This window comes from Cyprinodon tularosa, unplaced genomic scaffold (assembly GCF_016077235.1).
Source record: "Cyprinodon tularosa strain WSP-4 unplaced genomic scaffold, ASM1607723v1 ctg302, whole genome shotgun sequence".
Lineage (NCBI taxonomy): Eukaryota > Metazoa > Chordata > Actinopteri > Cyprinodontiformes > Cyprinodontidae > Cyprinodon > Cyprinodon tularosa.
This window is the reverse complement of record NW_024039011.1, coordinates 1-16,491: the sequence shown is the minus strand read 5'-3', so window position 1 is coordinate 16,491 and position 16,491 is coordinate 1. Positions and strand designations below refer to the sequence as shown.

The 16,491-nt window shown below is 41.6% G+C and overlaps 1 protein-coding gene across 1 annotated transcript; it reads right to left on the bottom strand.

Moving 5' to 3' along the window:
* Window positions 1-867: 867 nt before the first annotated feature.
* LOC119787813 (4F2 cell-surface antigen heavy chain-like) lies at window positions 868-15,300 on the bottom strand. The gene is made up of 8 exons (XM_038291856.1): window positions 14,855-15,300; window positions 13,116-13,306; window positions 11,984-12,157; window positions 8,428-8,525; window positions 4,451-4,602; window positions 3,006-3,321; window positions 2,817-2,876; window positions 868-1,298 (listed from the first exon to the last, which is right to left on the bottom strand). Exons 1-8 carry the CDS (start codon window positions 15,151-15,153, stop codon window positions 948-950), a joined length of 1,641 nt encoding a protein of 546 aa, XP_038147784.1. The 5' UTR covers window positions 15,154-15,300; the 3' UTR covers window positions 868-947.
* Window positions 15,301-16,491: the final 1,191 nt, after the last annotated feature.

The following is a 16,491-nucleotide window of genomic DNA, read 5'->3' as shown; positions in this document are numbered from 1 at the left end:
AAGACACAGTGCATAAATCAAAACCATTACTGATCCGAATTAATGCTGTAAATAAAGAGTCCATTAACAACATTTGTGTCTAGTTTGCTTAATATCAGTATATTCTTATTTTTATTTGCACAGAATGCAACACATATGTGTTTCAGATACAAGATTCATATATAACACAAAGCAGCTGTGACAATACGACCAAAGAGCACGAAAAAAAGGCTTATTACTGTTGGATCAACAGCATCTCAGAGCTGAAGGGATCTCCACCTTTCTGCTCAGCTTTCCTTTAGCAGTTTGTCTCTTTCTCTTGTCCAGATTTTCCTTTAATCTCTTCCTCATCCCTTCCTCTCTGCACTCCTCTCCTACAGTTTATCCTCATTTGGATGCTTCTTCTTGTACTTTTCCTTCATCCCCCTCCTCATCTTCCATCAGTCTGACCTCTTCTTGTCATCTTAGTTTATCTTTACATTGCTGGTTCCAGTTGATCTGTCCTGTGTTTGGTATCTAATTCAACAAAACATAGGTAAATGTGTAAATTATCTCTTTGTTTTGCCATGACCCTTGCTTCCGAATGGCCTTTTTCTACATTAAACCTCTGCAACCTTCTGCAGGCATTGACAACATGAGGCAGTAGCTCCTGTTTACAGATAACATTGCTTTCACAGATCATTTTAAACAAGCTGAATTATCAAACCCAAAGTATATTCTTCCCTGGAGAACTGGTGATCTAGCAGGTAACAGAAGTCACAATGTTTGCAGCACAATAACTCGAGCCTAATCCATTTTTTTCAAACCTCATGGTTTTCCACCTGAACTTTGAAAACTGAATGAGATCTGCAGTGATCAAAATTATCTTGAAAATGTGAAAATGGGTTATTTTTCTCATTAGGGCTCAGAAACACTTAACGCTAAAATCAATGAACATTAAGAACATGTAAACTTTGTGAACATTTCTTCTATCCAGAGTAAGGGAGCTTGAGGAGTGCAGCCTGTCCTGGACCGAGCCGCAGACTCATCAGGTCCACAGAGCTGCCTACAGGAAGGGTGCTAACGTTGGTGCTGAGGGCAACAGTAGCGTGGAGAGGCAGGGCTGCATGCTTCATCCTCAATGCTGCCTCCTCCTCCGTCCCCCAGTTAAAGGCAGCCAGGTAACGATCGTTCTGATCCCAGACTCGCAGGTATACCAAAGAGGAGGAGGAATTAGAGAGGAGGGAAAAATCTCCATAAAGGAGGGAGCGCGCTTTAACCCGAAGCTCGCTCACAGAGCAGAAAAAGTTGCGAAGCGACAGCCTCTCTTTCTGATCCTCCTGGAAAAAGACAGAGAATATTCATGGGTTAAATATACATGCACACTTGTTTTTATACTTGAATGCTTTGAAATAATGGAGCACCCTTCCTCTGCAGTTGTAGAGCCAAAGCCATGCCATCAGTTATGAACATTGGTGGAACAGGATGCAGGTTTACCTTGCTCTACAAACCAAGACCTATCTGCAAAAGTATTTTAAAGTAGGAGCTTCAAAGCACACATTTGTCTGCCTGTCCTCTTTTTCTCTTAGTTCCAGTGATGAACGTATTTCCTTGTCTGTCCCTGCAGGCAAATGGGCCATGTTCTTAAACTCTGTTTGAAGTTAAGTTGGCCTGCAGCTTAATTTCAATCAATCAATCAAACAATCAATCAATTAATCAATCAATCAGTCTTTATTGTCAACTACAATTTGCATTGTAATCAACATTTCAGTTTTGGTACAAACCATTCATCACATACATTTTAAATTTTCAATTAAGTTTATTTCTATAGCACCAATTCCCATCATGTCATCTCAAGGCACTTTCCAGTTCACCAGATCATCCAGTCAGATTGATTCAAAGTTTTTTATCTAAGGAAAACCAGCTGATTGCAGCATGCTTAGTGTGAGGGATTGCTGAAGAGTCAATGACTGGATGCAATCAGCTGGTTTTTACTTAGAACACTTTGAATCAATCTGACGATGATGAGGTTGAAGTGTTTCTGTAAAGTGAATGAATTGGCGCTATAGAAATAAACCAAATTGAATTTAATTGTACTGAAAGCAAACCAAGAGAAGCTAACAATGCGTGCAGCTTAGCGGTAGCAGAGGCTAACCATTGGAGTTGTTTTTATAAGGTTATGACAATGTAATTTCAATAAGAGTTTAAACATTAATGTTATGTTTTTTTTTTGATCAACTTAATACATTAGATTGCTAAACTATGACAGAATTTTTTTTTAAATTAGCCCCTTGTGTCTGCTAGCTGTTAGCGCTTTCTTAATAAACAAAACGTTCAGAAGCTAAACAAAGCTAAACCCTCTGCTATAAGGATTCCTGACCTTCGTTTCTCCCATATGAAGACATATGTTTAAGAATCAATTCTCTAAACAGTTATCGATTTCTGATTAGACAAATCATTTAATAAAATGTTATTTCATCCAATAATATTATTATTACCGTACCTCCCTGGATTTGCACCGTGAACTGGTTTCAACACATTCCAATTGATTTAAATTATAAAAGCTAATTTTGACCTCATTTCAAACTCTTCAGGGTAAACTTTGGTTCTCACACATAAAAACCATGTGAACTGTGATATCTTTGTATCATTTTATTATTTATGATTTCTAGCCATTCTCATTAAGTGCCCTATATGTGCATAGAAGCTAACTAGATTTAGTTTAGTTTTACTGGTGTAGTCAAGAGTGTTTAACTGAAATGTAGTTGAATTATTATTGTTAATAAATTCCTATATTAAACTTTTAATTCAGCAGAGGTTTGATGTGTGAGCAGCACAGCTGTCCTCCAGATGTTTACCTGCAGAGTCCCATTCAGCTCCTCTTCAAAGTCCCAAAGCATCTTGGGAAACTTGGAGTCCTAATGCAAATAAGAACCAAAACAAGTAACATTTTTATTTATTTTTTTCTGAAAACTTATCAGCCAGAGACTCTTCTTTCATGCATTTATTGCTGTCAAAAAAACTGAATCAGGTAGAGCTTGTCTCACCCCGTCCATCAGGCCAACCTCATCTCCATAGTTGAAGACCGGTGTCCCTGGCAGGGTCATCAGCAGCAGCTGGTAGAGTCTGACATGAGCCTGGGTCACTAAGGAGGCCAGGTGACCCTCAACTCGACCCCCCAGGTTCCAGGTCAGCCTTTCCTGACTGACGTTAGAGTACAGGGTTTGGATCGTGTCAGCGTAACGGGAAGGCTCAGGGTCACCTGATGTCAGCACGTTGGATATCAGAAGGTCCACTCCAGTGGAGGAAAGAAGGGCGGACACGTATTCAGCCGAGGAGCTTTCTGTGACGCCGAGCAGGAGTCTGAAAAACACCATCAAAAGCTCACTCAGGCTACGTCCTCACTGCAGGCCCTGATGCTCAGTTCTGTTTTTTTCTTTATCCGATTCTTTTGTGTTGTCGTTCACATTTCCAAATAAATGCGACTTGTATGGGATCTCCTGTTTGAACTGCATTCACACAACTAAAGTGTCCCGCATGCATAAGCTGGTGAAGATTCTCAGTCATCCAGGTCATAGTCATGCCAAAAAAAAGCTAAAAAAACAAACAAACAATCCACTGGAATTTATTTCCAAGTTTGAAGACGTTTCTTTTCCCATCCAGGAAGCTTTTTCAATTCAAAATGTCAGAAATAGCGTTGAGTTCCAGGCTTTATTCAGTAGCCCAACAAAGCCTTGTTTTTGTTTGGAAAACATGCAACTAGAAACTGACAAACGGGTCAAACCCCTTTGGAATGGGGGTTGTTTGGCTTCTTTGTTAGCCTGCAATGCCCCATACCTGTCTATGTCTCTGAAAGGGGGTCATTAGAGGGAATTTAGGAAGGAAAGCCAGGCCAACATTTCCCTTTAACAACCCCCATTTCAGAGACAATGCCAATATCAGGTATTACAGGCTGAGAAAGATACCAAACGACCCCCATTCTAACGGGGTGGACGTGTTCAGGTTCAATTTGCATGTTTTCTAAACAAAAACAAAGCTTTGTTCCTGTTGCCTTCCTCGGAGAGGATGGACTGAACTGTTAAACCAAGTAAGTGACTCACAAAGATAATCATCTTCCATAAGATGATCAGGGTCACTTCCCTGTGTTTCTCCCACATCCAGAGTGCCAGTGATAAGTTTCGTCCCGCCCCCCTGCAGCCGCTGTGATCCACAGCTCCTCGCTTCTGTTTCGTTTATGTTTTGTGCTTAGTAAACATTTTTTACTTTTCCTACTGACAGTGTCGCCTTGAATACTGGGTCCATCTGTCCCGTTTTATGACAGTAAAACCAGAGCAAATATAAAAAAAAAATGACATTATATGATCTGGAAAGCCAATGAAAACAGTCTGAACCACAGATGTAAAGTGAGAGCAGGAAACATTATGATTATAAAGGTTTCTGGGGGGAAAAAGTCTCAGAATCAGAGATCACAGCTTAAAGAAGAATCTTGCACCTTTTTGACCCACGTTTGGGATCCATATCTGTGCTGTTTTGGACGATGGCCCGGATGTCGGCCCAGAGAGACGGAACCACGTTGGCCAGCTGCTCCACTCCGGAGAGCTGGACTCCATCCACGCCTTCATTCAGCCAGAACACCAGGGCCGACTGAAAGCACATGGACACATTTCCTCACATTTCAATACTTTGAGTTTTCATTTTCAGGATGCTGTAATGAGATAAAATCAGGAAGTGACATCAGGTGACTTCAACATGAAAGTCGAAATGATGCATCGTTGTGAGGTGGTTTTTTAAGTCCCTTCTCCAAAAACAAATCTGAAGAGTGTGGCTTGCATTTATATTTAGCTCCCCTGACTCTATACTTTTCAGAATGACTTTTGGCTGCAGGTCTTTGGGTTGAATCTCCAGCAGTTTTTGTTCCACAGACACATACTGTGGCCCAGTCAGCAATGAAGCTCCTCTCTGAACATCAGCTTCTATTTCTTGCTACCAGTGATGGGAGTAACACTTATTTTAAAATAACAAAAATGTGACTTTTTCAATAAATAAAGTAATCAAATTACTTTTCATATATTTGCACACTGTCTGCAATGAAGGGAGATTTTACTGCAGCTGGGACAGAGGCATATGTGGAGCTATGATGGATGGGTGCTCATCATGCCTTCAACACAGTCTGAGATGAGAGTCGATGATTCAGAGACAGCGTTCCTAAAGAAAAAACGCCCATTGAAGTCACCAAAGGCTTCAAGCTAAAATGATTCTCTCCTGGACTTTATCCATGCTGGTTAGAAGTGACTCGATTCTGATGCTATGTTCACACCGAACGCAATTTCAGCATAAAAAAAACCCTGCTGCTTCATTACTGATGCTTCTGCTGCTCCTGTGTTCAATGCCAGAGAGGGTAAAAAGTAGTTTGAATATGTTTTCAACCAAATTAACTTAATTCACCAGATCGTGTCTTACTATTATCATTAATTATATATCAAATGTGAAAAACATAAACGGAAAATACAAAAAAAAAGCTTTGCTTTATACTGTTTTTGGTAAGGGTGCTGCCATGTTGCAGTACCTCAAATGATGATGTCACGGGGTTGATTAATGCAAAAGAATGGAATACACTGGATAGACCGGAGATAGATCACAACCATAAAACATTTAAAATATTTGGTTTGATGAAAGACGAAGGGCACTAAAGCGTCTAAATCACATTGCTTCTGAAGCCCATCGAGCTGTAAGAAGGAGAGAAGAGGCAGTTTGGTAGCCGGGGTTCTGCCAGTCCAGCATACCCATAGTAAATACGCATGCGCAAGACATCAGATTAGCGAAAGAGAGACTTTAAAGTACCTCAACAGGCGTATATCACTTCAGTCATATACAAAAAAAACAACAACAATTTAAGGTGAGATCGCTATACGCTTCAAAAAACACCAAAAAGTAAGTAATGAAAAAGTTTTTTGTATATGACTAGAGGGATACACGCCTGTTGAGGTAGTTTAAAGTTTAGTTTTCATACAAAACTAAAGGGATGAATTAAAGGCTTAAACAGGTTTTGTCAGGACTCCTGTTTTTTGTGTTTGTGTTTCTGTGTTTGTCTCCCTTCATCCACCAGGAGGCGTCTGGTTCTGATCCGCCTCCTCACACACCTGCTGATGGTTTCCTCGTTAACGGAGCGTTCTTAAGCTGCTGACTGCCACTACGTCGATGCCAGAGTGTTTGCCAGTTTAGGGTACTCTAGCCAAGCTGAGTTTTGCCGAGTCAAGCTGAGCTTTTTGTCAACCTGAGTTTAACTTTGTTTTTTGTCTTTGCCTCTCGGCAGGAAGTCATCCTGCAAACTGGATTTCTCGGACCTTCTCTCCCTGGAAGGATCAACTGAGCTTCAAACCAAGCTGAGGTTTAAACAGGAGGTTTGGATCCACTTTCCCCAAGAGATCGTTTGAGCTTCTCACTGAGAAAGGGATAATTCTCCACTACAGCCCGTTCAAGTACCGCAGGAAATCTGAGTGGCAGTCAGTTTCTCAGTTCACCAACTATCAACCTTATTCTGGGTAAACTCTGTTCCGCCCTCCACCGAATCAGACAAACGGGAGTTAAGGATTCAACAACTTCTCTGGAAACGTGAGTCGGCAACCAAATCCTCTTCTCCAAGTTCACGAGTCAAATTCCCCACTGAGCCTGAACTAAACGCTGTGTCTTCCCCTCACTTTACAGTTCCGGTTGAGCTTCTCCCACTGATTAATTTTTTCAATAAAACCCCTTAAAACTTTTTCCCTGGTCTCTCCGTTCGGCTTTCCGCATTTGGGTCTGAACTTTGTAACATCATGACAGGTTTGACTATGGGTATGCTGGTCTGACGAGGTATGCTCATCTGACAGAACACCAGGGTTCTGACTATCCCTGCTACCCCACAGAACACCACTGTGGAGATTAGGTAAAGTAAAAGACTTTTGAATCCTCTAGCGGTCCATCGGACAGTCAGCTACAGCCTGAAGCTGCTCCGAGTGTTTTTAATTTCACCGCCTATAAGCTGGGCTCTACTGACCGGCCATGACAGGGGGTCATCTGCAACAATGACGGGTACTAAAACACACTATGCAGGCAGAGCAGAGACACTAACAGTTATGTTGGTAGGTATTTAGTCATCAACTATGCCCCTAACTCCAAAAAATATGTCCATCAGAGCTTAGTTTCCAACTTCATCCCTATTCCAGGCTCTCAATAACACACATTGTTTAACTAAAAAAGCAGCCATCAGGAATAATATATAATATATTACTGCAGCAAAGGGTGCCTTAGCCACCGTTTCCAGACAACCAATCAAAGGAGGCTCTTAACAGTCTCCATCCTTGAGGTAAAGGAAATCAGTGTTTCTGTTCTTTTCTGGGACTTTGTTCCACATTAAATGTACATAAAAAAACTGAAAGCTGCTTTTTCATGTTGGGTTCTGGGGATACAAAGTAAACAGGATCCAGAAGACCTGAATGTTCTGGAAGGAGGATCTCTAATGAATTGTGATGCTAAACTGTCGAGCAATTTATAAACTACAAGTTTTTTCAAGTCTATTCTCAGAGCTACATGTAGCCAGAATAAGGATTTTAAAACTGTGCTGTATTCATCAACATTTTCATAATATCATCATAAAATGGAACTACATTGTAACTGTGTCTAGTAACCACTCACTCTGATTGTGAAGTTACCAAGTTACTCTCAGTTACTTTTTTGCAGAAGTAACTGGTAACTATAATGGAATCTAGTAAGTATAAAGGATCTAAAATGAGTAATACATTTTAAAATAAGTGTATTTTTCCTTCATTTGAGCAGGTAAATAAGATGATCTGCTAATGGATGCAGCATGTTTACCTTTTAAAATAACATCATTAGATGTTATGCTTTTTATTTTAAATGTAAATTGTGTTATTCCACATACAAAGTGTTTAACTACCTGCTCAGTTCAAGAAAACAAAATTCCACTATTTTAATAAAAATTAACCTCCTTAGATTTCATTTTTTTCCTTTACCTTTTTGTTTTCAGGTCTGGACTGATTTCAGGCTGTTTCTTCTAGGATTGTTATTTTTAGCTCCGTTCTTCCTGCAGAGCATGACACTGCCACCACCATGCTTCAGTGTGAAGGCAGTGTTTTCAGGTGGATGTTCTGAACACTTTATCCCACTATGAGCATTTCACTCTCATCAGGTGGTTTTCAGCATGCAAGGTTCTTATGCTCCTCTCTTACATCAAACAGCTTCTTCTAGTCACACCTCCATGAAATACTTTTAAAGTCCTGATCCAAACAGATTGCGAAGGCAATTATCTGCACAGGACTTTATCTGAGAGGTATCAGAGTTTAATTCAAATGCTGCCACACTCATGTTAGATTTTAGATTACCCGGTACATCTGAGCTAATTTTTATCTCATTGTTTTATTTAGATGGAGCTCATACCGGTTTCCAACTCGTCCTAGAGTCAGTGATTACCTTCAGCCTCTCTGCTACATTAGTCACGCTGTTACTGGAGAACCAGGGTCCAGATGATCCCCGGTAGTTTGGAGTCAGATCCAAAACCACAGAAATGCCTGCAGAAGAGAGAAACCAGACATACATGTCAGGTTTGAAAAGGTGCATTAATTACTTCTTTCCCACAGTCTGACATTATATCAGGCTAAAATCTTACTGTTATGTAACAGATAAGATTATTAAAACTTTTTCAATTGGCTCAATACAAAATAATGAGAGATGGATAGATATAGAGATCTTTGTTTCTATCCATCTTATGTCTTGGGTCAAACATTTGGTGTTTTCTTTCTTCAGAAACCTTCTCAGCTTTGCAAACAGTTGCAGAGTTCTAATCCAGCAGCTATCTCCTCTGAAGGCCAGATTTGTCTCCAGATTACGTCATAATCCTTGATTACGTCAAGGCCTGTTCGGATTGGAGGACTCCTCATTATGCAGCGGACATATGCAGCTTTTTTTTTTGGAGGACAGTTCCGGTTTATCTGCCGTAGCCTTGGGTATCCCATGATTCATTGCGAGTCCAAGCAAGCTGGCTGCTCCATGCTCAGAGGAAAAAGTGAAATGGTGCCTAACACTGGTGAATATTGGAAGTGCAGTTTAATATAATCCAGTCTGTGACGAGTTCCATCTGAAATGAATGAAAACATTTTTTTAATGGTTATTGAGTCAGCTATGTGATTGGTTTTGTTTGGTTTATTGAAAGGTTTTATCTGTCCCTGTGCAAATGGGTATGACTGATATTTAAGCTCAGATTCCAACATCTCTGCAGGGTGGGGACTATAAATCAGATATCTGAGACAGTACTGCTGCTGAAGCTCCTCAGAAATGTTATTAGCAACCAGAACAGTAGTGAGAAGTTCAGCATCCATTCTCTAATTAACTTGAGCAACAATCTTCTCCTTTACCATCTTCCTCTCCTTTGCAGCTTTAGCGCTGTTTCTCTGTCTTTTAAACACATTCTCCTTTTTTATTTTTTTATTTCTAAATTAAAATCTCTAGTTCCAGTGCGGTGAAATAGGCACTTTTTGTTACCTGTTGTGCTCCACTGATAATGGCTTTTCATACTTGTTTCGTACATTTTAAACTCTGAGTGGTTCTACTTGGAGTTGATTGAAATAATTCATAGCAGCCATTGTAAAACTGAAAATTCAATCAATCTAAAGTTTGCAGATTTGAATCTGAGTTTGTTAAACCGGGTTTGGCAAATGGACCCCAGGGCTTTGTGAGGCCGCTCCAAAACCCTGACCTTCAATGGAAAAACAACCATCAGACCACAGGACATGTCTTTAAAGATGTCTTTCCACGAAAGTAGTTACAGAAAACACTAATCTAGCTTTTTATTCTCCTTTAGGAGGAATATTTTCTTCCTCTTAGACGGGCCTCTTTCCCATGACGTTAAAGGACTAGTGTCACCTTGGATAGAGAGCTTTGCCAGCATCTGCAGAGTCCTTAACTTTACACACCAAAAAATAGACGCCATGAAATAAGCAAGATAATTGTAATTAACATTAGTTATTTTTATTTTTTTTTAAATTGATGATTGGTTTAACAGACGTTGCTCAACTAGAAATTTTAAAACTCATTCAACATATTTCTTAAACTGAAAAGTTGTTTAAGTAGTTTCTGCCATGATCTTGGCACTGATGACTGGCCTGATTACTTGTCTCATTCACCAGCCTACAGTAGCTGTGCCCAGTTTCTTGTTATCCTTCATCTGTTCCACCTGCTCCAGCCCCTAATTAACCTGCCTTCTACCAGTCATTGGTGCCGGATTATTTGAGCCCTTGGTGAGGGTCTTCTAGTTTATCAAAGTGTTTTCTGATTGCCTGATCTTTACCAGTTCTGCCTTTGGACCTCTGAGCCTCACTGTCCCTGTTCTGATCTGTCTGTCTGCCCTGTCTTTGGACTCTCACTGGATTCTGCTGTTTACCGAACCTGGAACTAATTCCTATCATTGTCTTGGATTCCCCTTCGGTACCTCTTCAGACTTCTGATCTTCTGGCTCAGAGACCTAAGAACTTCCTTGACACTGGCTTTGGCTTTGCCTTCTGGATTATCCTGCCTTCCTTCATTTGTTCGGGTTCTGATCTCCGGCCTGTTCTCCGGTCTTTGGGACTTTGTCTGGGCAGTGTCTGCCATTGTGGCGAACATTGGAAACGCACTTTAATCAGCAAGGATCTGTCTGTGAGTGTGCGAGTATCAAAATGTAGAGCTAAAGTCTCAAAAATATTCTCGCTCCCTGAGTGACGCACAAATGCAGAATTCAATTCTGATTAAAAAAAACTAATTATTTGAGCACAAAATCTGATTTTATTCTGTAAATAATTTATAAAGACTAGATTTGAAAATAAGCATTTGTGTGCAAATTTTTTTAAGAATCTTACATTTTGAAAAAGTCAGGTATTTTGAATATAAATGTAAATGTAATGCAAATCCCTTTTTTGTCGCACAATGTAGAAATTCATTCTGCATTCAAACGATCCCCTTGGGGAGCAGTGGGCTGCCATCGTGCGGTCCAGGAAGCAGTGTGGGGTTAAGGGTCTTGCTCAGCGATCCAAAGTGGAGGCTGTGGGGAGCGAATCAGGTACTTGCAATCTTCTCAGAGCACAGAGCACTGCTCTAAGAACTAGGTCACCACTCCCTGAATATATTTATATATATATATATTTATTTCTGCATCAATAAATCTCAATGAAATTACTACAAAAATTCAGAAACTGCATAAATGTAAAGTATTTTGAAATTGTCTTAATTTTTAAATCAGTGAATCTCACTGAAATCATTACATGAAATTAAGACATTGTGAAAAAGTAAAGTTTTTTTAATAAATCCTTATTTCTTAAAGCTACAGTGTGTAACCTTTAGCGACATCTAGCGGTCAGACTGCAGCAACATGAACATCTCCCCGCCACCGCTTCTCCCCCCAACAGTACGGCGAGCGTTACGGGACAAAATGTCTTCCACGACGTCCGCATCACCTACCTTCTCAAGTGATGAGGTTTGTTTACATAGATAATTTTACAGATAGTATTTCATTAGTCTGTGTAGGGTATAGATTTCATGTAGACTTAAGATAATAAATATACCCGTTATTTTTTCTACATCGTTGTGACGTTTTGGCGATCTCGCAATCGCTAGTTTGTTGGCTCTGCGCTGCCGTAGCGCAAAGATGTCTGCCTCCATGGCTGCGAGACCCGCTCCTATGTAATTATAAATAACGAATTCTAAGGCAACGCAAATATTAAGGTTAAGAGGCTGAGCTCGTAGATGATGATAAATAACATAGTTATGTATAATATATTACATTTCTGACTGTGTAGCCCTGTAATTATTACACACTGTAGCTTTAATTAATAAATTTTATTTGATACCAATTTAGCCCCATATATATAATCTATGAATCAATGATAAACAGACCAAACCAAAAAAACAAACAAAAACAAACTGAAACTTGAATGTTTTTATCATTTAAAGGGGGTTCAGTAGAAAGGCTAATTAAGATTTGGCAGCGTTTTCTCACCTTTGCTGTGGGCAGCCTGTAGGACACCTCTAAACTGATCCAGGTTTCCAGCATCATCTGAAATCTCCTCAAACCTCAGACTCATGGCTTCGTCTGGAGGAGCGACATGAATCGGTCCAACCACCAAACCTTTCACCTTCAGCTGGGACAAACTGTCCATCTTCTGCTCCAGACCTTCCAGGATGGAAAAGCAACCATAAGTTCATCTGTTGGTGTATTTTATAAACATAGCCGCTGATTTTGAGCGATTCTGTCCTGAGGTGGGACCAATTAATCCCAGAGTTATCAGTTTCCCTCAAATCATTAAATCATTCTGCTTAAAGATGTAAAAAGGTCAGAATGAGCTATGGATGGATGGATGGATGGATGGATGGATGGATGGATGGTTGGATGGATGGATGGATGGATGGATGGATGGATGGATGGATGGATGGATGGATGGATGGATGGATGGATGGATGGATGGATGGATGGATGGAATATCTCATTCTGAGCTATGGATGGATGGATGGATGGATGGATGGATGGATGGATGGATGGATGGATGGATGGATGGATGGAATATCTCATTCTGAGCTATGGATGGATGGATGATGGATGGTGGATGGATGGATGGATGGATGGATGGATGGATGGAATATCTCATTCTGAGCTATGGATGGATGGATGGATGGATGGATGGATGGATGGATGGATGGATGGATGGATGGATGGATGGATGGATGGAATATCTCATTCTGAGCTATGGATGGATGGATGGTGGATGGATGGATGGATAAATGGATGGATGGATGGATGGATGGATAAATGGATGGATGGATGGATGGATGGATGGATGGATGGATGGATGGATGGATGGATGGATGGATGGATGGATGGATGGATGGATGATGGGTGGTTGGATGATGGATGGTGGATGGATGGATGGATGGATGTGTGGTTGGATGATGGATGGATGGATGGATGGAGGAAATAATGAATGAATGAATGAATGAATGAATGAATGAATGAATGAATGAATAATGGATGGATGGATGGATGGATGGATGGATGGATGGATGGATGGATGGATGGATGGATGGATGGATGGATGGATGGATGGATGGATGGATGGATGGATGGATGTTTTTACCTTTCAGGTTTTTGGTGTCAGTGAAGGCCTGGATGTTTCCGATCTGGTACAGGGGGCCTTCGTTCCACCAGCTGGTGTTGGGCAGATCTCTGCATCCAGGAGTCTGCAGGAGAATGAGGACCGCCCCCACCAGCATCCCCAACCAGCCGAGCCAGAACACCATCAGGAGCGTCCAGCGGGTCCGCACCCAGCTGAGGATAAAAAGACATATTCACAGAAGCTCCAAGGAAACTCTTCTGATTGAAAATCTGATTGAGTCCACAGAAGTCAGACGCTAACAGCTCATATCATAACCTGTAGAACCAGGCGTGTTTCTAACACGCCTGGTTCTACAGGAACATCATTGTGGTCGATCATTCCTCTTTGGCCACGTTAGAGTCAGCTTTGCTAAGATCTTCATTTGGCTTTTTCTTTCCTTTTCAACAGTGTAAAATTTAACAGCTTCACTCCTTGGCCTGGAACTTATGATTTATATAACTGGCAGAAATAGAGGGCCCCAAAAATCAAATGTTGTTTACAGGGGAGGATTTACCATTAGGCAATACTAGGCTGCTGCCTTGGGCCCCAAGTTCCTGAGGGCCCCATAAAACTCTTTTCAGACCCCTCTAGCACTATGATTTCAAAAAAGCGCCTAGTGCCAAATCTAGTGACTTTTTCCTGCTACTGGAGACTTTGGAGACAACATCTAAAAGCAGCGAACTCTGCTCTCCAGAGCAAGTAGATTGGTAACCCCGCCTCCTGCTCTCCTCTATCTTGTCTGCTGTCATGATTCATGCAGCTATTATTTCATCCAAATGAAAAATGGAAAACAGATAAGCAGATCATGGCTTGTCTACAGTGAAAAGAAGGACTGGGTTATTTACTTTTGCCGTTTTGGAAACACAGGAAGGAGCAATCAGCTAAGTGAGCTTAGTGCTTGGAAAAAATCTTTCATTCCTTTTGAGACAGCATGAAAAGTCAGCTGAGTACAAAACATAGAGAGGAAAACAAGAAGAAAAGGGACAAGAAGAGAGGGACAAAACCTAGAACAAATAATGGATGTCTATTCTATTAACATTTCTCTATCTGTAGAATGGGTTTGTTTTATGTGTTGTCTTCTCAGTTCAGAGGGCCCCCTGCCTGTCTTTGCCTAAGGCCCCACATTTCCTATATCAGCCCCTGATTGTTTAGAGCCCCATGGATACTTGTGCCGGCCCTGTTTCTTAGTAGCATTTTCCTGGATTTAAAGTCATTTTGGAGCAAATTAGTGATTAAGGAAGCAGACAACCATCCCTCTGATGACTGTCTGCTAAATAAAATGCCTCATTATTGGCCTCCGGGCCTCATCTGACTGCATCAGCCATCCTGATGACTGTAGTCAGATGAGGTTAGCAGGTCATTTGGGGAAAAAAATACCAGAAGATGTTTAGATCCAGAGCTATGCTAATGAAGGTCTTTGCAGGGCGTTTATCTTACCTTCAATCTCTGCACACATTCCTAAACTCAGCACCATACCACCAGACAGGGTGACCTAAATAACATGTTTGGAAAGATATAGTTCAATGCTGTTGATCTATTTAGAATAATAACTAAAGTAGAAGCTTTTCTAGAGATATTAATCTTTCTTGTTTAAACTGAATTTTAAGTTTAATCACTTCTGCTCGTATTTTTCCTGCTTAATTTAGCTTTTAGAAACCAAGCCTGTGTTCAGTTCTCCTGGATGGGCCCCTGCATGGAGTGTCTGTACAGCGTGTCCTCACCCAGGAGTCCCCGCTACCCGCAGCAGCTCCTCCTTGTTCAGCCCGGTGAACGTCTCCTCCGCATCATCCAGGATCTTCAGCTTCACGGAGCCATTTTTCTCCGCCCCCACCTCCTCCCCGCCTTCAGGTGGAGCCTCCACGGGCCCCTCTCTGCCAGCTGTCATCGGCTGCTTCTCCTGCTCCTCCTGGTCCAGGTCGGCCTCGCTTACATCAGCCTCCGTGGCATCAGCATCCGCAGCGGCCGGAGCTGCATCCAGGCCGCTGATGCTCTGAGCATCCTTCATCTCCTCCGCGTTCATCCTGCCTGCAGCGAGTCTGTGAATGACGATGACCGATGAATTCAGAGCAAAGTGTCCGTCTGCCGGTGATTCTGCGTCTGCCGGTGATTCAGCGTCTGCCGGTGATTCTGCGTCTGCCCGCCGGTTCCTGTCTGACTGCTGCGACGTTCAAATGCAGTCGGAAACCTGCAAAATCCAATAGCAAAAAAAAAAAAAACGGATGGATGGATGGATGGATGGATGCCTGGATGGATGGATGGATGGCTGGGAGGATAGATGAATGATGATGGATGGATGGATGGATGGATGGATGGATGGATGGATGGATGGATGGATGGATAGATGAATGATGATGGATGGATGGATGGATGGATAGATGGATGGATGGATGATGGATGGATGGATGGATTGATGGATGGATGGATGGATGGATGGGAGGATAGATGAATGATGATGGATGGATGGATGGATGGATGGATGAATGATAATGGATGGATGGATGGATGGATGGATGAATGATGATGGATGGATGGATGGATGGATGGATGGATGGTGGATGGATGGATGGATGGATGGTGGATAGATGGATGGATGGTTGAATGAATAGAGGATGGATGGTGGATGGATGGATGGATGATGGATGGATGGATGGATGGATGGATGGATGAATGATGATGGATGGATGGATGGATGGATGATGGATGATGGATGGAGGAAATAATGAATGAATGGATGAATGAATAATGGATGGATGGATGGATGATGGATGGATGATGGATGGATGGATAAAGGATGGATGGATGGATGGATGAATGATGGATGGATGGATGGATGATGGATGGAGGAAATAATGAATGAATGGATGAATGAATAATGGATAGATGGATGGATGGATGGATGGATAAAGGATGGATGATGGATGGATGGATGGATGATGGATGGATGGATGGATGGGAGGATAGATGAATGATGATGGATGGATGGATGGATGGGAGGATAGATGAATGATGATGGATGGATGGATGGATGGATGGATGGATGAATGATAATGGATGGATGGAAGGAAGGATGGATGGATGGTGGATGGATGGATGGATGGATGGATGGATGGTGGATAGATGGATGGATGGTTGAATGAATAGAGGATGGATGGTGGATGGATGGATGGATGGATGGATGGAGGATGGATGGATGGATGGATAGATGGATAAAGGATGGATGGATGGATGGATGGATGGATGATGGATGATGGATGGAGGATGGATGGTGGATGATGGATGGAGGAAATAATGAATGAATGGATGAATGAATAATGGATGGATGGATGGATGATGGGGGTGGATTAAAAGGATTGGATAA